Below are 24,007 nucleotides of genomic sequence, written 5' to 3'. Positions count from 1 at the left end.
AAGGAAATACACAAAGGAATTCAATATGTGATGATCAGACAGTAGGAAAAAATGTGGTCCTCAAAAATTGTTCTCTTTTACAATCAGTCTTCGCTTACCTGGTGATATTTTGGGCTGGTGATCCTCCACCATGACATCCTTGTACAAATCAGTGTTCCTATTTAAATACTCCCACTCCTCCTAAGAAAAAGACAGTAAGGTCTTTAGTTTTTATAGGAAGCGGACACATAATGACACAGTCATCATCTAGACATTTATAGCAGCGCTCACCTCTCCCGTCAGCAGCTCAATCATCTTGTTGGTGAGGTGTAGGACCTTCTGATCATTCCTTCTCTCTTGTATCAGTGACTGGGGTAGTGGGCGATCCCTAGGATTCAAAACTTCTTTTGATTTCTTCATCACTACTGTGCAATCCTGTGAATAGGGACAGACATTATTAAAAGTTAAACCCATAACACATGCACTGTGTTGTAGACTTGGATTATAAGGTTAGTCAACAGAACACTAACCAATGGGAGGGTAACACTTCATGAAGCATAAATACATAATGACCATTGATAGGAAAATCTCAGGTTAAGAAGTGTGCAAACAAATTGGATAAAATATATAATTATTGATTAATCATATTAAAAACTGAGGAAATATATTTGGAGGTGCCTCAGGTCACAGAGAGACACAGAACGATACAATAAATAAATAGCAATTGTTATGAAACAAGTATAAATTTAACCTTTATAGTACCAGTTTACTGTATAAAGCTAAACTAAGGTAATGAAGTGCATTTCATAAGCATTGGTGCTAAGCTTTTCTGACATCTACCCTAATGCTACATTCATACATCCTGGTGTCATGGTACGGGCATGGACCGCAATGTGCACGGACTGTCCGTGGGTCTAAGTTCCCAAATTTCGACAGCCTCATAGACACAATCTAAGGCTGTCAAGTTTAGGTCAGGATACCTGTGGACAGCCCGTGAATCACTCGCTTTGCTCAAACCATGGCAGATGGATGTGTGAATGCATCATAAGGCTAGGCCATCAATGTAAAATCTCTTACATGTACACTGCTCAAAAAATAAAGGGAACACTAAAACACCAGATCCTAGATATCACTAAATGAAATATTTCAGTTGCAAATCTTCATTCATTCAGTAGTAGAATGTGTTGAGAACAATAAAACCTAAAAATGATCAATGTAAATCAAAATAAATTTCCCATGTTAGTCTGGATTTGAAATGATACTCAAAATCAAAGTGGAAAATGAAGTTACAGGCTGATCCAACTTCACTGGAAATGCCTCAAGACAAGGAAATAATGTTCAGTTGTGTGTGTTGCCTCCAAGTGCCTGTATGATCTCCCTACACCTGAGCATGCTCCTGATAAGGCGGCGGATGGTCTCCTGAGGGATCTCCCAGACCTGGACTAAAGCATCCGCCAACTCCTGGACAGTGTAGTGCAACGTGACATTTGTGGATGATGCGAGACATGATGTCCCAGATGTGTTCAAATCGGATTCAGGTCTGGGGAACGGGCGGGCCAGTCCATAGCTTCAATGCCTTCATCTTGCAGGAACTGAGAACACACTCCAGCCACATGAGGTCTGGCATTGTCCTGCAGCAAAAGGAACCCAGGGCCAACCGCACCAGCATATGGTCTCGCAAGGGGTCTGAGGATCTCATCTCGGGACCTAATGGCAGTCAGGCTATCTCTGGCGAGCACATGGAGGGCTGTGCGGCCTGCCAAAGAAATGCCACCCCACACCATTACTGACCCACTGCCAAACCGGTCATGCTGAAGGATGTTGCAGGCAGATCACTCTCCACAGCGTCTCCAGACTCTGTCACATCTGTCACATGTGCTCAGTGTGAACCTGTTTCATCTGTGCTGGTGGCGAATTTGCCAATCCTGGTGCTCTGTGGCAAATGCCAAGCGTCCTGCACGGTGTTGGGCTGTGAGCACAACCCCCATCTGTGGACGTCGGGCACTCAGACCATCCTCATGGAGTCGGTTTCTAACTGTTTGTGCAGACACATGCACATTTGTGGCCTGCTGGAGATCATTTTGCAGGGCTCTGTCAGTGCTTCTCCTGCTCCTTGCACAAAGGCGGAGGTAGCGGTCCTGCTACTGGGTTGTTGCCCTCCTACGGCCCCCTCCACGTCTCCTGGTGTACTGGCCTGTCTCCAGGTAGCGCCTCCAGCCAGTGGACACTAACCTGACAGACACCGCAAACCTTCTTGCCACAGCTCGCATTGATGTGCCATTCTGGATGAGATGCACTACCTGAGCCACTTGTGTGGGCTGTAGAGTCCGTCTCATGCTACCACATGTGTGAAAGCACTGCCAACATTCAAAAGTGACCAAAACATCAGCCAGAAATCATTGGTACCGAGATGTGGTCTGTGGTCCCCACCTGCATAACCACTCCTTTATTAAGTGTGTCTTGATCATTGCCAATAATTTTCATCTGTTTTCTATTCTATTTGCACATCAGCATGTGAAATTGATTGTCAAACAGTGTTGCTTCCTAAGTGGACAGCTTGATTTCACAGAAGTTTGAGTTACTCGGAGTTACATTCTGTTTAAGTGATCCCTTTATGTTTTTGAGCAGTGTATATTATGTTATGTAAAAGGCATAGCTGAGGAAACATCTGGGGAATTTTGCTCACCATTCTCATGTGATCTTGTGGACCTCCAGCTATCAACATAAAATCTTTCTGGTACATGCACTTATAGTAAGTGGAAAATTAAACTACTGTAAGCAGTCTCACAGCTGAGCCTCAGGGCCATATATATGAGACAGAGCCTTGGTCCCAAGTGATAGTATGACAGCAAAGAGACATTACTTTCTGTGTGATGCAGAAGTGAGAGACCTGCTGTGCTGCTGAATGTGCAGCACTTCACATGGACTGCAACCACTCACTGCACATACAATGGGCATCACTGCAAGTCAAGCGGATATCAAGCAGTGTGTGGTCTGAGGCTATGTGCACACGTATAATGGTACCCTGCAGATTTTTCTGCTGCATATTTGATAAATCCGAAGTGGAAAACCCCTGCGGATTTACCGCGGATTTTCTGCGGTTTTCACTGCAGGTTTTACAACTGCGGTTTTCCATAAGGGCAGTTGTAAAACCGCTGCGGAATCCGCAGAAAGAAGTGACATGCTGCAGAATGTAAACCGCTGCGTTTCCGCGCGTTTTTTTCCACAGCATGTGCACAGCGTTTTTTGTTTCCCATAGGTTTACATTGAACTGTAAACGCATGGGAAACTGCTGCGGATCCGCAGCTACGGAAACGCTGCGGATACGCAGCAAAATCCGCATCGTGTGCACATATTAGACTCGTGAACCAACTGTTATACAACTCACAGATTCCCTCACCTCTCCGGTCAGCAGGTAGATAATCTCCAGGGCGAGGGTTATTATTCCCTCTGTAATGTGTCTTCTAGCCTTCTCCATCTCCAGGTAGCACCAGATCACTGCACGATCCACCCTTATAGAAAGATTACATGTCACATGACTGCACCACTTAACCTAGAAAGAAATGGCAGAAAATGGCTCTTAGATTGACGGACTATGTAGAAAAATTTCCCTCTGCTTCTCTGTACTGTAATAACCAGACAGGACACCAGAGTCTTGTCCTGTCCTCCTCTAATATTACTGTCTTTTTGAAAAAGACATCAGGTAGATTCCAAAAATGCTTGTACCTCACTTATTCGTATAGGACACATCCACAATTCAGCATTTGAATCACAAATAGTACTCTTAACCTCTTAGTATGCCCTTAAAGAACTACAGAACATACATCCGATCGGCCAAAAGCGATAAAGGCTTAAAGCGTCTCAGAAAGAAGATTAAGAGACCGTTTACAGCTAAGAAAATGAGCTCTGTGGGGCCTACATGTAGTTTGCCTAATCTTACATAGTTAGTAGATATAGTCTGTAAGGTATGCCTCGAAATAATACAGTCACCAAACCATGATATGTGAAGCACAGTGGCTCAACAGTTACTCCTGTGGCCTTGACACGCTGGGGTTCTGGGTTCAATTCCCACCAAGGACAACATCTACATGGCATTTCTATGTTCTCTCCGTGTTTGCTTGGGTTTCCTCTGGGTTCTCCGGTTTCCTACCACACTCAAAAGACATAGGGAGTTTAGATTGTGAGTCCCAATGGCGACATTGATGATGATGATGTTTCTAAAGTGCTGTGGAATTAATGGCGCTATATAGGTAAGCAAATATAGTAAATATTTTATCACAGTAAGAGAAAGATATGGTTCAGTCGGGCGCTGGGCAAAAGCACTCCGAGATTGCCCCTATCCATGTAAAGGTTTTTTACAATTATTGACAAACTTTAATTATTGTGGCTTTGAACACCTCAGTGGGCACCTCAGCGGATGAATAAGAGTATGTGCTGATACATCACTACAGTATATTACTGAAAGGGATGGACTGATCTTCATCTTCAAGAAAGCACCAATCTCCTACCTCCCAACCTCCTGCTTGCCGGCTGGCCGTGGTCTACTGCTTGACTGACCGTTCAGACCAGTAGCAATGTCATGCCCTTGGCCGAACTGTATGCCCTCCAGTGCTGCCAGAAGGAGCAACTTCACTCTGCTGCACCCTAGGAGCATGGCGGCATTGAACATGGCCACATCCAGCATTCTGGCCACCTTACCTGCTCTATAGAAAGAAAAAGTTGCTTGTTTTTACAAGCACTTTGCAATATTAACCATTTATGATCCTGAAAATAACCCTTTACAGGTAAATGACTGTCAGCACCCTGAGGTTGATTTCGATTAGGATGCACCACAGAAAAATAAACATTGGGGAAGATTTCTCTTTACCCTGTATTAATTAATATGTCTGACCATAGGTGTTGATTACCTGTCTACAGACGAAGTCAATGTGGCACCCCTTGGGGTATTTGCCACAAAAATAGTTACTGACAGTAAATACAAATACTAAAATAGCAAGACTGCACTACCACCTCCGGCCAGAAGGGGGAGCTCCAGAGACTCCCCTTGATCCATTCTGGTCTGAGAGAAGAAATGGCAGTTGGGCTAAGGAGCTGATAGTGAGAGGTCATACAGCTGAATTTCTAACAGCCCTATGACGGTTTCCAGGCCCAAATCACCGGCCTGAGGAGAAGAGGGACAGAGAAAAAGGACATTGTGAGAACCGGGTAGCATTAATCACTACCCAGAACAGGCGCAAAGACGGATACCGGATCCGTGGCTGTATTCATTATATATAATACAGCAACCGGAAAAACGTGAGGTGATATCAGCTTCACTAGGGCCGGACGCAGCAACAGACACAGAGTTCAGCGGTACTCCCAGAGGGGGTAAACCGATAAAAGGACTCGGGTTGCCCGTCGAACCAGGACCCGGAGGGGACAGATTGGGCCGGCAGCCAGTTCACATACAGCAGCAGGGCCACACAGAAATTGCGCACAATAAGAGGCGAAGACCCCGGCAGGGTCAAAGTAACTCAGAGTTCCCATACAGACTCCGGTGACAGGACTGGTTGTAAATCCTTTTATGATAAAGTAAACTGGTTAAACGTTTCAGTGCCTCAGTCTTTCATTTGGACAATAGCCATCTATCCAGGATCGGGATCGTCACCGCTGGGAGAACCTGCTGCTGATCAAGTAAGTGCCTGTCCCCTCATGATACCCCTTACACTGTGCATTGCCTGAGGCCACAGCACCGGGTCAAGCCACCCGTGACATCCCCCTCAAGAGACAGACTCCATTGGTCCGGTGCTAGGTATCCCGGTCTCCTGGGCGTCACAATTGGCGTCACGAACAGGATCTAGCCAGCCCGTATACCGGGTATTGTGTGCCGTGATTGGAGCCCAAAACTGTGAAAACTGGGATGAAAAATCTTGAAAATTGACTTTATTAAAGAAAAATCCATTCCCCATTGAAAACTATTGAAAGTGACTTTTCCCCATTGGTTATAATGGAGTAAAGATGGCCGCCATCCCCTGAGGTAATCACTTCATAACCGTTAGGCACGAGACTGTTAATTGAGCTACGCCATTACCTGAGCCCCAGTCTAACTGAAAAACTTCAGAATCCGCCATTACTGAGCGCGCGGCGGGCGGGAGCAGCAGGGGGCGTGTCATTGTGGGCAGCACCAAGCTGAGCGCTCTGACATCAGAGCAAGGGGAAAATCGATCCTGCTGCACAGCGGAACGAATCTACACTATCCCGACGGAAGCGGAGGACCGGAAGGGTCCGGATTAACTAAGGGGGCACAGTATGTCGCAGCACGGAGACGCCGCAGCACCCGGCAACGCTAATGCAGATGAAAGACAGAGTGTCAATAGAGAGTCCGGTAGCACAGCGGTGCAAGGAGTGGCGCCCATCATGCCGGTGCTGATGCCATATACCCCGGGTGGCCCATGGCTTCCAATGTATGAAGGTGAGCCTAATACCCTTGACGATTTCAGAGAAAAGATGCTGGCCCATTTTGACATGTTCCCTGTGGGTGAAGTTCAGCGTGTTAGTCTCCTGATGATGCAGTTAAGTGGCCATGCTAAGCGAGAAGTCACAGCATGGGCAGCTGATCTAAAAGGCACTGTTGAACGCATATTTGCTGGATTAAAAGCTACATTTGAAACCACGGCCAGCAGCAAAGCTAAAATACGATTCTTTAATTGCAAACAAAAAGCTAATGAGGGCGTGAGAGACTTTGCCTTAAACCTGCAGGAAGCCCTTAAATCACTTACACTGGCTGAACCCATTTTTAACACCGGAGCGGATAAACTACTAAGAGATCAATTTATTGAGGGACTCTACACCCCTTCTCACCGGGGGCATGTGAGCATGCTTGTTTTTAAGAACCCTGAATTGACATTTGCCCAATTAAAGGAGAGCGCTATACGTCTCCAGCTGGCAGAGGCACCTCGGGATCAGGATCCTGCGCAACCCATGGCAGAGGCACCTCAACAACAGGGAGTGCCAGTGACATCAGCTATGTCTGGGGCCATTGCTAAGCCCCTGGGGCCCAGTACTAATGAGGCTCTTCAACAAAAGCTTGACTCTTTAGCTGATGTTGTTGCTTCAATGGCTAAAACCATGCAGGAGATGAGAGGACACAAGATGGAGTTGGCAAACTGTAGAGAGGATGTTCCATGGATGAGACCCCGGAGATACCCGACATGGAGAGGACGACCCCGCGACCGCTACCAACCGGATGGACAGCCCATTTGCCGCCGTTGCCAGCAGCCGGGCCACTTTGCACGAGATTGTGATTTAAACGGGAATCCCCTGGGAATGCGGGCCGCTTCGCAGGAATGAACTTTCAAGGCCCAACACCCTGGCACGACAGGTACATCGGAGGACGACCCATTATCCCTATCGTGCTGGACGGAATTCCCCTCAACGCTTTGCTGGACACAGGTTCCCAGATTTCATCTATACCGTATATCCTTTATAAGAGGTACTGGACTGATGCAGATATTGATAAAGGGCCCTCTGATGTTGAACTAGATATATGGGCCAGTAATGGTAAGTTGGTACCGAAACTAGGATTCAGGGAGATGACCATAAAGATTGGTAAAGTAGAACTGAAGAAACAGGGTATAATTGTTGTTGATGTTGACCGGCGGAACTGTGAACCAACTGTATTGATAGGAATGAATGTGTTAGAGAACTGCTTTTCCGAAGTCATTTCTGTCTTACAGCAAATTGCTGAAACTGCCCAATCCTGCCAGCAGAGAGTTCTCCGGAGGGAAATAAAAGTATTGATGTTAAGGCAACAGGTAGAAGTTGCAGGTGGAGAAATCGGCAGTGTGAGGGTAAGTGATCCAACGTCTATTGTAATCCCACCAAAAACAGAAATGCTGGTATGGTGTAGAGCAGCCATTGGTACTAAGGGACGAGATTATCAAGCCTTAATAGAACCAGTGTACACCGACAGCAGGCCCACTATACTCACAGCACGAGGGATAGTCGAGGTACACCGGGGACGAGTGCCGGTACGACTTTTGTACTGTGGAGAGGAAGATGTCACTTTGCCAAGGTATGCTACAATGACAAAGCTATATACTGTTGACAACAATGCCATCACAACCATTGAGCCCTTAGAACCAACCTGTCAGGTGGAAGGCAATGGCTCAGATGGAGAAATGGAGGATTGGTGCCAACAGCTACACGTGGGCATAAATTCAACACCTACCCATCAAAAACAAGGGGTGAATAGGCTAGTGACGGAATATGAACAAGTCTTCAGTAAACACCCATTGGACTTCGGACGGATAGAAGGGGTAGAACACACAATCCCCACAGGTGACCATCCCCCAATAAAAGAAAGATATAGACCCATACAGCCCGCTCACTATCAATGTGCAAAAGATATGCTGAGGGAAATGAAACAGGCCGGGGTAATAAGAGACAGCTGTAGCCCCTGGGCGGCCCCTCTAGTGATTGTCAAAAAAAAGGACGGAACCATGAGAATGTGCGTAGACTACCGGAAGATTAATAACATCACCCATAAAGACGCCTACCCCTTGCCTAGGATAGAAGAGTCCTTAACTGCTTTGAAATCTGCTAATTATTTTTCCACCTTAGACTTAACAAGCGGGTATTGGCAAGTCCTTGTGGCTGAGAGAGATAAGGAAAAGACGGCATTCACCACACCAATGGGTCTATGTGAATTTAATCGCATGCCGTTCGGACTCTGCAACGCATCCGGTACCTTCCAGCGGCTGATGGAATGCTGCCTCGGACACAAGAACTTCGAGACCGTCCTCCTGTACCTAGATGATGTGATCGTCTACTCGAAGACTTACGAACAACACTTAATAGACCTGGCAGAAGTGTTCGAAGCCTTATCCAGGTATGGCATGAAAGTCAAGCCATCCAAATGTCACCTTCTCAAGCCAAAGGTACAGTACCTGGGACACATCGTGAGTTCGGAGGGAGTAGCACCAGATCCCGAGAAAATAAGCGCCATAAGGGATTGGCCAAGACCTACCAGCGCAAAAGAAGTGAGACAATTCCTGGGATTGGTGGGTTACTATCGCAGATTTATAAAAGGATTTACCAAGTTGGCAGCACCCTTGTAAGACACCTTGGTAGGGCAGACGAAGAAACCTTCAAACCGAAACCCTCCTTTTCAGTGGAACGACGAAAGGGAAGACTCCTTTGAACAACTAAAGAAGGCACTAACCGGAGAAGAGGTTCTGGCATACCCAGATTACCATCAACCTTTCATCCTCTACACCGATGCCAGTAATGTGGGGCTAGGAGCGGTGCTGTCACAAAAGCAAGAAGGTCGGGAGAAAGTCATCGCCTTTGCAAGTAGAAAGCTCCGGCCTACTGAAAGAAATTCAGAAAATTACAGCTCCTTCAAATTGGAACTACTGGCAGTAGTTTGGGCTGTGACGGAGCGTTTCAAACACTATCTGGCCGCTGCAGAATTTATTGTCTATACTGACAACAATCCGTTGACCCACCTGGACACAGCCAAATTAGGTGCGTTAGAACAGCGATGGATAGCCCGGTTATCTAATTACAACTTCATAATCAAGTATCGAGCAGGTCGCAAGAATGGAAATGCCGATGCCCTATCCCGGATGCCACACTTGAGAGATGTAGAAGAGGAAACGGGGGAGCTTGAAGAAATTGAACTACCAGCCTTCCATCGTCCCAAGGGAAAACATCATCAGTCAAGTACCTATCAGAAACAACAAGAGGTGAATTTTAATCCGTTAGCACACCATAGATGGGCTGACACCCAAGACAGCAATCCGGCTGTGAAGTTGGTGAAGGAACTGTTGACTGAGCAAAGTGCATATCCCGATGAGGATGCCCCAGAAGAGACGCATCAACTCTGGAAAGAGAGAGGCAAAATGTTCCTGTATCAAGGGAAGCTCTGTAGAAGATACACCAATCCGAAAACACATGAATTGGTTTGGCAGATTATTGTGCCTAAACAAGATGTGAAGATGGTCCTCGAAGCTTACCATAATGGTGCTGGTCACTTCGGTTGGAAAAAGTTAGAAGTACTTCTAAGAGAAAGATTTTATTGGGTCGGGATGAGAAAATCAATCGAACAGTGGTGCAGAAATTGTGGCCCGTGCAACCTCAGAAGAAACGATCAAAAGAACCAAAGAGCACCACTGCAGCCCATAATCACCAAACAACCACTTGAACTTGTAGCCATGGACCACGTGAAGTTGACACCAAGCCGGTCCGGCTATGTCTATGCCTTGACCATCGTGGACCATTATTCACGTTTCTTGGTAGTAGTACCCGTAAAAGATCTGACAGCAAAAACAGCAGCCAAAGCGTTCCAAACGTACTTTTGTAGACCCCATGGATATCCGGAACAGGTTCTCACCGACCAAGGTACAGCCTTTGAATCAGAGATCTTCAGAGAATTCTGTAATATGTATGGTTGCAAAAAGATCCGGACGACGGCCTATCATCCACAAACAAACGGCTTATGCGAGAAGATGAACCATATTGTAATAGACCTACTAAAGACTTTACCTGAGACAGATAGGAATCAATGGCCAGAGAAATTGCCTGACTTGGTGGATCTGTATAATCATGTCCCGGTGAGCTCCACCAACTGCACCCCAGCTTACCTTATGCGTGCAAGACCCGGCCAATTACCAATCGATCTAGAAATGGGAATTCTGAAACCAGACGCAGAAGTTCAAGACTCCAATTGGGATATCATACGGCAAAAGCAGTATCGCCAAGTGCAAGAGAGTGTGGAAAGAAGCCTTCAGCAAACTAGAGAAAGACAAGAGCGAACTTTCAACCAGAATGCTCTAGCGACCCCATTAAGACCGGGTGACCAAGTGCTCAAGAGAAATCGTCGAACCAATAAACTAGACAATCAGTGGGAAGCTGTACCCTACACAGTTTTACCAACAAGAATGGATAATCCTAAAATGTGTCTCATTAGCAAAAACGGAGGCTTAACATCTGTACTAGTGTCAAGAGACAATCTTAAATTGTGTCCGGAAGCATTGAAAGAGCCAGAAGTTGTCCAGCCAGAACCAGAAGTTATTCAACCCATACAGGTTCAACCAGTAAAGGAAAAAGAAGAGGAAATGTATCACACCTGTATAGGAGACTTTCCCAAAACCCTACTAACATACCATGGTGCAGTAGTGGTTCCCATGGTGGCCTTTTACCCAACACCGAACCCAATACCAGAAGTCCCAAGACAGGAAGAGGCTGACCCCGTACTACAGGAGGTTCCAGGCCAGGAAGAACAGATTCCTGAAAAGAGTAATCCCATTCACGGTGGACTTGCCAACTCCATAGTTATGGAATTATCTTTAGCAGAGCGGGCAGATACTACATCCGCAGTAGACAGTAGTACACCACATGAAGAGATACCGTTATTACGTAGATCACAGCGTAGTACCCAGGGTCAATTACCGGCCAGGTATGCAGATTACCAACTATAAAGCTCATAATGTGAATTGTATATATGTTATGCCATATATAGTTAAACAGAAAATGTAGTATAGTCATTGTTATCAGTCTGCAACGTTTAAGCCCAGTGCCTACAGAGACTTGTCTGTATGAACTTCTTGCATATTCTTGAACTTTTTATCAGCCCGGAGGCACTAAATCAAAGCTCCGGAAAGACTGCTTTTTGAACTTTGCTTGTTGCTCTTTTTGAACTTTCTTTAGACTTTATATTGATAACTCCGTTGGAAAAATGGAACTAAATTCCTGGACACTAAGTACAGTGCCTTTCCTAATACCTTCAAGGATAGAACTGTATTAATGGACGCTATTTGAAGTGACTTTTTACAGAACTCTATTTTTGTTTCCTTGAGTGGTTTTTGTAACTTTTCATTTTTAAGACTCTGTACATATTAATTGTTATTTCAAAATGTTATTGTCCCACAGTCCCGGAGTACTGTTCTTAACTAAGGGGGAATGTGGCACCCCTAGGGGTATTTGCCACAAAAATAGTTACTGACAGTAAATACAAATACTAAAATAGCAAGACTGCACTACCACCTCCGGCCAGAAGGGGGAGCTCCAGAGACTCCCCTTGATCCATTCTGGTCTGAGAGAAGAAATGGCAGTTGGGCTAAGGAGCTGATAGTGAGAGGTCATACAGCTGAATTTCTAACAGCCCTATGACGGTTTCCAGGCCCAAATCACCGGCCTGAGGAGAAGAGGGACAGAGAAAAAGGACATTGTGAGAACCGGGTAGCATTAATCACTACCCAGAACAGGCGCAAAGACGGATACCGGATCCGTGGCTGTATTCATTATATATAATACAGCAACCGGAAAAACGTGAGGTGATATCAGCTTCACTAGGGCCGGACGCAGCAACAGACACAGAGTTCAGCGGTACTCCCAGAGGGGGTAAACCGATAAAAGGACTCGGGTTGCCCGTCGAACCAGGACCCGGAGGGGACAGATTGGGCCGGCAGCCAGTTCACATACAGCAGCAGGGCCACACAGAAACTGCGTACAATAAGAGGCGAAGACCCCGGCAGGGTCAAAGTAACTCAGAGTTCCCATACAGACTCCGGTGACAGGACTGGTTGTAAATCCTTTTATGTTAAAGTAAACTGGTTAAACGTTTCAGTGCCTCAGTCTTTCATTTGGACAATAGCCATCTATCCAGGATCGGGATCGTCACCGCTGGGAGAACCTGCTGCTGATCAAGTAAGTGCCTGTCCCCTCATGATACCCCTTACACTGTGCATTGCCTGAGGCCACAGCACCAGGTCAAGCCACCCGTGACATCCCCCTCAAGAGACAGACTCCATTGGTCCGGTGCTGGGTATCCCGGTCTCCTGGGCGTCACATCAGCAGTAATAGACAGGTAGGGGTCCAGGTCTCGTGCATAAGTACTACAACACAGACCCGATTTTTTTAAATAGAAGCTGTCTTGCAGTACGCAGTGCAAATAATAGTTGATTGATGGGAATGCTTGGTGTCAGATCCCCACAATCTGACTATTGATGATCCATTCTGTAGATAGGTCATCATTCCCAGGCAACCCTCAATAACTCAGGCGACGTATTCTCTGACTGGAGTCACTTGCTTTCCCTTTTTTTTTCTCTATTCGACCCAGACCGCAGAGAAAAGTTCTTCCAGGCATGACTTGTCTCTGCGCAATTTGAAAGACATCTTGGAATCCTCAATTTTTCAAAGTTATTCAAACCTCAACATAATCATAATGCCCCCCCTTCCATGCCCTCTTCTCAGGTGGTCCGACAACTTCCCTCCTGTGATAGGCACCTCAAGGTCTATGGACATTGTATATACACAACCTGGTGTGGGCAGGGTAAGTGGTGGTGTGGGCGTGGTCAGTGGTGGTGTGGGCGGGGTTAGCCTCCTCAGCTATGCTGTATTGCCTAATCTATAAAAAGATTGTATCAGAGCGGCTGCACCCTGTAAGATAAGTGATACATCCTTGGATTCAGCTTATTTTGTCTGCTCTCAGATGAGGTAGCAAAAACTTGCTGACAGATTCCCTTTAAACGCCACACCAGATGGCCGATGCTACAACACCATTATAGTCTAATATAGGAAACATGGTTGGAGGGGGAGCACTGTAGCTGCTGCTGTATATACTATACACATTCATTACTCTCTGGTGTACAGGCCATGGTGCCACCACTCAGCTTAGTGAAGAAAGCCCATGCTTGGTGAGACTGGAGATAGGATGGGGACATTACCAGCGTAGCCAAATATAATCTTCACAACACTCCCTCTGTGGGACCTGAGAAGGCAGAGGACTTGTTACCACAATAACAGGTTAAACATAGCTGGGATTGCCGCAATAGCACGCATGTGCAGCCCCACCACCCAATGATAGCTGTGCCCTGCGACCAGACGCCCAGCTACTAGTGCAGCAATGTAAAGGGGCAATATGTGGTGGTGCTTCAGCCATCAGGGAATCAGATCTCCCAAACTATTCCAGATCGTAGGGAAGTATGTTTACAACAAAGGACAGTTTTCCAGAACACGTTTCTCTGTAGTCCAAGTTCCCTCCAAATGTCAATGATTTCTCATGTACGCAAAAACAAAAAAAAAACGGTCCGAGTGTATTGGGTCCAATTTTTATCAGTGTGTCAATGATTTTCAAGTATGAAAAAATAAATGATAAATTCTCTCCTACCCACTGTCATGTTAATATTTAACAGTTCGCAGGGACACTGATAATAAGACAAATAAAAGGCAACATAATCCAAAGTAAAGTCTTAGGCTGCTTCCACACATCAGTTTTTTGCCGTCAGGCTCAATCCGTTGAATTTTGAAAAAACAGATTCGGCGAATGATGCCATCGGATCCGTTTTTTCTCATAGACTTGTATTAGTGACGGATTGCCTCACGTTTCATCCGTCGTTCGCCGGATCCGTTGAAAATTGTTTATAAGGCGGCAGGAAAAAAAAAAAATGTAGAGTTACGTTTTGTTTTTTTTTATCTCCGGTGAAAAACCGGACGGCGCCGACCAGCGTTGGCTAGAATGGAAGCCTATGGGTGCCGGATCCGTCACATGACGCAGGATTTCGTTTTTTTTTAACTGCACATGCTCGGATACAAATTGGTCAGACCCCAATTAGGAAAGATGTATATAAAGCCTGCTAATAATGCTTTATTCTAACTAATGAGCAAAAGAGATTGCACCGCCGACTTCATAAAATAAACATGATTTTATCCATACAATTATACATGACGTGACCAAAGAAACCAACCTCAGACGCACGTTTCGCGTAAGCTTTTTCAATGATTCCCCATTGAAAAAGCTTGCGCTAAACGTGCATCCGAGGTTGGTTTCTTTGGTCAAGTCATGTATAATTGTATGGATAAAATAATGTTTATTTTATGAAGTCAGCACTCCAATCTCTTCTGTTCATTAGCCACTGTAATGTTAATCACATACAGTGTACATACTGTACCCCAATGCCATCCGGTGTGCGGTCAGTGATTCTCACGGACCCATAGACTTGCATGCATAATTTCGATCGGTTACTCACATTAAAAATGTACAAAAAAAACGCACTGTCATGTGAACAACCCCACTGTCTATAATAGGTACGTGTTTCATATACGCAAAAAATAGACATCTGAATGAGGTCTAAACGCCTTACTGAGCCGTATTTCATAATACACGTACCTTACTATGCAAGACACGATAGATTTACAGCAAAAAAACGGAAAAATGTATTTCCTGCTAATTAAAACTTTAATGTTGGTGTAAAGAAATGGAGGGGTTAATATCACGAAAATTTTAATGCAGTAGGGTAGAAGAGGGAGGTAATAGATCCATTGTGTTTGCTGCATGTCTAGTAAATACATATAGATCTGCAGCACACAGCGTACTCTGCAAAGTACACATATAAACAGAATGCTACATGCACACTCAGTATACGTACGCTACATACACACATCTGCCACATGCGCACACGTACAGCTGCCACATGCGCACACGCACAGCTCTGCCACATGCGCACACGTACAGCTCTGCCACATGCGCACACGTACAGCTCTGCCACATGCGCACACGTACAGCTCTGCCACATGCGCACACGCACAGCTCTGCCACATGCGCACACGTACAGCTCTGCCACATGCGCACACGTACAGCTCTGCCACATGCGCACACGTACAGCTCTGCCACATGCGCACACGTACAGCTCTGCTACATACACAAATGTTCTGCTACATACACAATTCTGTTACATCCGCATACACACTTCTGCAACATCCACATCTAAACTGCTCTGCTACCTCGACAAATTAACCCACACTTCCAAGTTTCTTTGAGGCATGTGACTGACCACATTACCTGAAATGTCCTTCAGCATCCATGCAGCTTTAGTGATGTGCAGGCCCTAGTACTATTTTCTCCTTGCATGCACTGATTTTTCTTTCTAAAAAGTGCATCTTATTGAAAAAAAAATGCATATATGGTTTATATATGCCATGAAGGGAGAGAGGGTGTGTGAACAGGGACGGTATTAGGGGAAGGCAGACTAAGCAGCTGCCTAAAGCCCCCACTACACCAGTGACCCCAGTGGTGTGCTGCTAATAGCGGCAGACCACACGGGTGCTATGGGCCCCCCCCCCCCCCCCGAGTTAGGGGACCCGACGACTGAGCACTCCCCACATACACGTTGTCAAAATTGTTGGTACCCCTTGTTTAATGACAGAAAAACCCACAATAGTCACAGAAATAACTTGAATCTGACAAAAGTAATAATAAAAAGATCTATGAAAATGAACAAATGAAAGTCAGACATTGCTTTTCAATCATGTGTGATGCAGTGACCCCTGTTACACATAGGGGGCGCAGTGTGTACTCCTCGGGATATGCATGGAGGCGTATCTGTGGTTAGTAGTGTTGAGCGATACCGTCCGATATTTGAAAGTATCGGTATCGGATGGTATCGGCCGATATCCGAAAAATATCGGATATCGCCGATACCGATATCCGATACCAATACAAGTCAATGGGACACAAATATCGGAAGGTATCCTCTATGGTTCCCAGGTTCCGAAGGAGAGGAAACTCTCCTTCATGCCCTGGGATCCATATTCATGTGTAAAATAAAGAATAAAAATAAAAAATATTGATATACTTACCCTCGGACGCGCCCTGGTTGTCACCGCTGCAACCGCCATGCTTCCCTTCCTAAGAATGAGCGCGTTAAGGACCTTCAATGACGTCGCGGCTTGTGATTGGTCGCTGAGCGGTCATGTGAGAGCTGTGCGGGTCGAACTAGCCATACACACCTCCCATCTATGGGAGTGGTTACAACTACATAATGTGACCATGGTGTGGTCACATGGTCGGAGATGTAGTGGTCTCTGTAATGGAGACTGTGTAGATCCTGGACAGCTTGTGTGTTGGAAGTTCCTAAGTGTGGACTGGATCCCTGAATAGCACACTGTGAGGCCATGAATCTGAAGACCTGTGTGTTGAGAGATTCTGGCAGTAGGATCGGATCCATGTTAAGCGCACTGAGAGACTTGTGTGTTGGACGGTCCCAGGTGGGGACGGACATCCTGAACAGCACATGCAGTGGCCTGTGTTGGAAGTCCTGGAAGTAGGACCTTCCTCAATAGCACAACCTGTGTTGGGAGTCCTGGGAGTAGGACTTCCTGAAGAGCACATGGGAAGGAGTGTATGCAGAGTCTGTGATGGCACTGCATTGGGGGAGCTACAGCCCGTCTGAGGATCGGGACTAACTGATATGCGCCAGCCAGGCAAGTTGGTGATCCCAGGTCGGCAGCTTCCCTGAGGGAGAGAGGACTGACAGGAGTCAGCGTCTGGAGCAGGAGCTCCTGGAAGGTAATCCAGAGTATGGGGAACTTTGTGCACTGACGGGGTCAGTAATAAACTGTGTGGTCTCCCACGGTAACTGGACGAAGTGAGGTCCAACGTGTTTAGAGACTGCGAATCAATGTCGAAGTGCGCTATATGACTAGAGACATTGATACGGCGTACTGACACCCCGGCAAACTAGTCAAGGAGGGCTGGCGGGTGTAGTGTCTGGACTGTGAGTTAAAAGCCATATATGAAATATCTAAGTTAAAGCTGTTGGTGCCTATTGTGTTCCATGAAGTGTAATGGACTGTGCATAGCCCGGTTTATGGTGCCATAATAAACCGCATGGACTGCTTTTTTGTGAGAAAAATGTGCCTGTGTGACTGAGTCCCGTTGCTAAGAGAGTGTCCCTCAACACATGCAGTAAGCTCTATCTCACACATGCTTCCACAGAATTAAAAAAATAAATAAAACTCATGAAATAGGCCTGGACAGAAATTATGGTACCGTTAACTTAATATTTTGTTGCACAAACTTTTGAGGCAATCACTGCAATCAAAAGATTCCTGTAACTGTCAATGAGACTTCTGCACCTCTCGACAGGTATTTTGGCCCACTCCTCAAGAGCAAACTGATCCAGTTGTCTCGTGTTGTATGGTTGCCTTTTCCAGACGGCATGTTTCAGCTCTTTCCAAAGGTGCTCAATAGGATTTAGGTCAGGGCTCATAGAAGGCCACTTCAGAATAGTCTAAAGTTTTCCTCTTAGCCATTCTTGGGTGTTTTTAGCTGTGTGTTTTGAGTCATTATCCTGTTGCAAGACCCATGACCTGCGACTGAGACCAAGCTTTCTGATACTGGGCAGCACATTTCTCTCTAGCATCCCTTGATAGTCTTGAGATTTCATTGTACCCTGCACAGATTCTAAACACCAAAGCTGCCCCAGAACATATCAGAGCCTCCTCCATGTTTCACAGTAGGGACAGTGTTCTTTTGTTGACATGTTTCATTTTTCCATATGTGAACATAGAGCTGATGTGCCTTGCCAAAAAATTCAATTTTTGTCTCATCTGTCCATAGGACATTCTCCCAGAAGCTTTGTGGCTTGTGAACATGTAGTTTGGCAAATTCCAGTCTGGCTTTTTTATGTTTTTTTTTTCCAGCAATGGTGTCCTCCTTGGTCGTCTCCCAAGAAGTCCACTTTGGCTCATACAACGACGGATGGTGCGATCTGACACTGATGTTCCTTGAGCTTGAAGTTCACCTTTAGTCTGTTTAGAAGTTTTTCTGGGCTCTTTTGTTACCATTCGGATTTTCCATCACTTTGATTTGTCATCAATTTTCCTCCTGCGGCCAAGTCCAGGGAGGTTGGCTACAGTCCCAAGGATCTTAAATTTCTGAATAATATGTGCAACTGTAGTCACAGGAACATCAAGCTGCTTGGAGATTGTCTTATAACTTTTACCTTTAGCATGTTTGTCTATAATTTTCTTTCTAATCTCCTAAGACAACTCTTTCCTTCGCTTCCTCTGGTCCATGTTGAGTGTGATACACACCATGTCACCAAACAGCACAGTGAGTATCTGTAGCCCTATATACAGGCCCACTCACTGATTCCAAGATTGTAGACACCTGTGATGATAGTTAGTGGACACAACTTGATTTAACATGTCCCTTTTGACACATTATTTTCAGGGGTATCATCATTTCTGTCCAGGCCTATTTCATGATTTTTTTTTTTTTTTTAAATTCTGTGGAAGCATGGTTGAAAAACAATGTCTGATTTTCATTTGTTCATTTTCATAGAACTTTTATTTATTACTACAAGTTTTGTCAGATTCAAGTTATTTCTGTGACCATTGTGGGTTTTTCTGTCATTAAAGGAGGGGTACCAACAATTTTGACCACGTGTGTAGATGCAGATACAGTTGAAAGCAATGTTGGAGGAGAAAGCGTGACACTCCCTCTCCCATCATCCCCCTCTGCTTCTGAAGCAGAGGGTGCTATGATGTCATTGCGCACCACGCCATGCCGGGCAGTGGAGTTGAGTAGAGGAGAGACGTGCTGCAGTAGGAAATGAGGAGAGGTTGTATTTATTTATGAGTGCTGCATGCATAACATTCTACGGGGGCCGTGTTGTACCCACAGTCTGCTCCTCCTGTATAATAATAATAATAATAATAACAGACAGGACACCACAGTCTGCTCCTCCTGTATAATAATAATAACAGACAGGACACCACAGTCTGCTCCTCCTGTATAATAATAATAACAGACAGGACACCACAGCCTGCTCCTCCTGTATAATAATAATAATAATAATAATAATAATAACACAGGACACCACAGTCTGCTCCTCCTGTATAATAATAATAATAATAACAGACAGGAAACCACAGTCTGCTCCTCCTGTATAATAATAACAGACAGGACACCACAGTCTGCTCCTCCTGTATAATAATAATAATAGACAGGACACCACAGTCTGCTCCTCCTGTATAATAATAACAGACAGGACACCACAGTCTGCTCCTCCTGTATAATAATAATAACAGACAGGACACCACAGTCTGCTCCTCCTGTATAATAATAATAGACAGGACACCACAGTCTGCTTCTCCTGTATAATAATAACAGACAGGACACCACAGTCTGCTCCTCCTGTATAATAATAATAATAATAATAATAATAACAGACAGGACACCACAGTCTGCTCCTCCTGAATAATAATAATAACAGACAGGACACCACAGTCTGCTCCTCCTGTATAATAATAACAGACAGGACACCACAGTCTGCTCCTCCTGTATAATAATAATAATAATAATAACAGACAGGACACCACAGTCTGCTCCTCCTGTATAATAATATTAACAGACAGGACACCACAGCCTGCTCCTCCTGTATAATAATAATAACAGACAGGACACCACAGCCTGCTCCTCCTGTATAATAATAATAATAACACAGGACACCACAGTCTGCTCCTCCTGTATTATAATAATAATAATAATAACAGACAGGAAACCACAGTCTGCTCCTCCTGTATAATAATAATAGACAGGACACCACAGTCTGCTCCTCCTGTATAATAATAACAGACAGGACACCACAGTCTGCTCCTCCTGTATAATAATAATAACAGACAGGACACCACAGTCTGCTCCTCCTGTATAATAATAATAACAGACAGGACACCACAGTCTGCTTCTCCTGTATAATAATAATAACAGACAGGACACCACAGTCTACTCCTCCTGTATAATAATAATAATAATAACAGACAGGACACCACAGTCTGCTCCTCCTGTATAATAATAATAATAACAGACAGGACACCACAGTCTGCTCCTCCTGTATAATAATAATAACAGACAGGACACCACAGTCTGCTCCTCCTGTATAATAATAATAACAGACAGGACACCACAGTCTGCTCCTCCTGTATAATAATAATAACAGACAGGACACCACAGTCTGCTTCTCCTGTATAATAATAATAACAGACAGGACACCACAGTCTGCTCCTCCTGTATAATAATAACAGACAGGACCCCACAGTCTGCTCCTCCTGTATAATAATAATAACAGACAGGACACCACAGTCTGCTCCTCCTGTATAATAATAATAACAGACAGGACACCACAGTCTGCTTCTCCTGTATAATAATAATAACAGACAGGACACCACAGTCTGCTCCTCCTGTATAATAATAATAATAATAATAATAACAGACAGGACACCACAGTCTGCTCCTCCTGTATAATAATAATAACAGACAGGACACCACAGTCTGCTCCTCCTGTATAATAATAATAACAGACAGGACACCACAGCCTGCTCCTCCTGTATACTAATAATAACAGACAGAACACCACAGTCTACTCCTCCTGTATAATAATAATAACAGACAGGACACCACAGCCTGCTCCTCCTGTATACTAATAATAACAGACAGAACACCACAGTCTACTCCTCCTGTATAATAATAATAACAGACAGGACACCACAGCCTGCTCCTCCTGTATACTAATAATAACAGACAGAACACCACAGTCTGCTCCTCCTGTATAATAATAATAACAGACAGGACACCACAGTCTGCTCCTCCTGTATACTAATAATAACAGACAGGACACCACAGTCTACTCCTCCTGTATAATAATAATAACAGACAGGAAACCACAGTCTGCTCCTCCTGTATACTAATAATAACAGACAGGACACCACAGTCTGCTCCTCCTGTATACTAATAATAACAGACAGGACACCACAGTCTGCTCCTCCTGTATAATAATAATAATAACAGACAGGAAACCACAGTCTGCTTCTCCTGTATAATAATAACAACAGACAGGACACCACAGTCTGCTCCTCCTGTATACTAATAATAACAGACAGGACACCACAGTCTGCTCCTCCTGTATAATAATAACAGACAGGACACCACAGTCTGCTCCTCCTGTATAATATTATTATTATTATTATTATTAACAGACAGGACACCACAGTCTGCTCCTCCTGTATAATAATAATAACAGACAGGACACCACAGTCTGCTCCTCCTGTATAATAATAATAATAATAATAATAATAATAATAATAACAGACAGGACACCACAGTCTGCTCCTCCTGTATAATAATAATAACAGACAGGACACCACAGTCTGCTCCTCCTGTATAATAATAATAATAACAGACCGGACACCACAGTCTGCTCCTTCTGTATAATAATAATAATAATAACAGACAGGACACCACAGTCTGCTCCTTCTGTATAATAATAATAATAACAGACAGGACACCACAGTCTGCTCCTTCTGTATAATAATAATAATAACAGACAGGACACCACAGTCTGCTCCTCCTGTATAATAATAACAGACAGGACACCACAGTCTGCTCCTCCTGTATAATAATAACAGACAGGACACCACAGTCTGCTCCTCCTGTATAATAATAATAACAGACAGGACACCACAGTCTGCTCCTTCTGTATAATAATAATAATCATAATAACAACAGACAGGACACCACAGTCTGCTCCTCCTGTATAATAATAATAATAACAGACAGGACACCACAGTCTGCTTCTCCTGTATAATAATAATAACAGACAGGACACCACAGTCTGCTCCTCCTGTATAATAATAACAGACAGGACCCCACAGTCTGCTCCTCCTGTATAATAATAATAACAGACAGGACACCACAGTCTGCTCCTCCTGTATAATAATAATAACAGACAGGACACCACAGTCTGCTTCTCCTGTATAATAATAATAACAGACAGGAAACCACAGTCTACTCCTCCTGTATAATAATAATAACAGACAGGACACCACAGTCTGCTTCTCCAGTATAATAATAATAATAACAGACAGGAAACCACAGTCTGCTTCTCCTGTATAATAATAATAACAGACAGGACACCACAGTCTGCTCCTCCTGTATAATAATAATAATAATAATAATAATAATAATAATAATAATAACAACAGACAGGACACCACAGTCTGCTCCTCCTGTATAATAATAATAACAGACAGGACACCACAGTCTGCTCCTCCTGTATAATAATAATAACAACAGAAAGGACACCACAGTCTGCTCCTCCTGTATAATAATAATAACAGACAGGACACCACAGCCTGCTCCTCCTGTATAATAATAATAATAACAGACAGAACACCAGTCTGCTCCTCCTGTATACTAATAATAACAGACAGGACACCACAGTCTACTCCTCCTGTATAATAATAATAACAGACAGGACACCACAGTCTGCTCCTCCTGTATACTAATAATAACAGACAGGACACCACAGTCTGCTCCTCCTGTATAATAATAACAGACAGGACACCACAGTCTGCTCCTCCTGTATAATAATAATAATAACAGACAGGAAACCACAGTCTGCTTCTCCTGTATAATAATAACAACAGACAGGACACCACAGTCTGCTCCTCCTGTATAATAATAATAACAGACAGGACACCACAGTCTGCTCCTCCTGTATAATAATAACAGACAGGACACCACAGTCTGCTCCTCCTGTATAATATTATTATTATTATTATTATTATTATTAACAGACAGGACACCACAGTCTGCTCCTCCTGTATAATAATAATAACAGACAGGACACCACAGTTTGCTCCTCCTGTATAATAATAATAACAGACAGGACACCACAGTCTGCTCCTCCTGTATAATAATAATAATAACAGACAGGACACCACAGTCTGCTCCTCCTGTATAATAATAATAATAACAGACAGGACACCACAGTCTGCTCCTCCTGTATAATAATAATAACAGACAGGACACCACAGTCTGATCCTCCTGTATAATAATAATAATAACAGACCGGACACCACAGTCTGCTCCTTCTGTATAATAATAATAATAACAGACAGGACACCACAGTCTGCTCCTTCTGTATAATAATAATAATAATAACAGACAGGACACCACAGTCTGCTCCTCCTGTATAATAATAATAACAGACAGGACACCACAGTCTGCTCCTTCTGTATAATAATAATAATAATAATAATAACAGACAGGACACCACAGTCTGCTCCTCCTGTATAATAATAATAATAATAATAATAATAATAATAATAACAGACAGGACACCACAAACTGCTCCTCCTGTATAATAATAATAATAATAATAATAATAATAACAGACAGGACACCACAGTCTGCTCCTCCTGT

At 44.3% G+C, this 24,007-nt stretch overlaps 1 protein-coding gene across 1 annotated transcript in view; it reads right to left on the bottom strand.

Annotated features, from left to right (window-relative positions):
• LOC138665246 (gastrula zinc finger protein XlCGF57.1-like) overlaps positions 1-24,007 on the bottom strand; it is a 103,885-nt gene that overhangs the window by 3,146 nt on the left and 76,732 nt on the right. Inside the window, exons 2-4 of the mRNA XM_069752545.1 lie at positions 3,380-3,532; positions 271-414; positions 99-180 (exon numbers count right to left, since the gene is read on the bottom strand). Of these exons, the coding sequence (XP_069608646.1) occupies positions 99-180; positions 271-414; positions 3,380-3,457 (304 nt within the window). The 5' untranslated portion in view covers positions 3,458-3,532. The remainder of the gene's footprint in view (positions 1-98; positions 181-270; positions 415-3,379; positions 3,533-24,007) is intronic.

Source organism: Ranitomeya imitator, chromosome 2 (genome assembly GCF_032444005.1).
Source record: "Ranitomeya imitator isolate aRanImi1 chromosome 2, aRanImi1.pri, whole genome shotgun sequence".
In the NCBI taxonomy this organism is placed as follows: Eukaryota; Metazoa; Chordata; class Amphibia; order Anura; family Dendrobatidae; genus Ranitomeya; species Ranitomeya imitator.
This window is presented reverse-complemented; position numbering and strand designations above follow the sequence as displayed.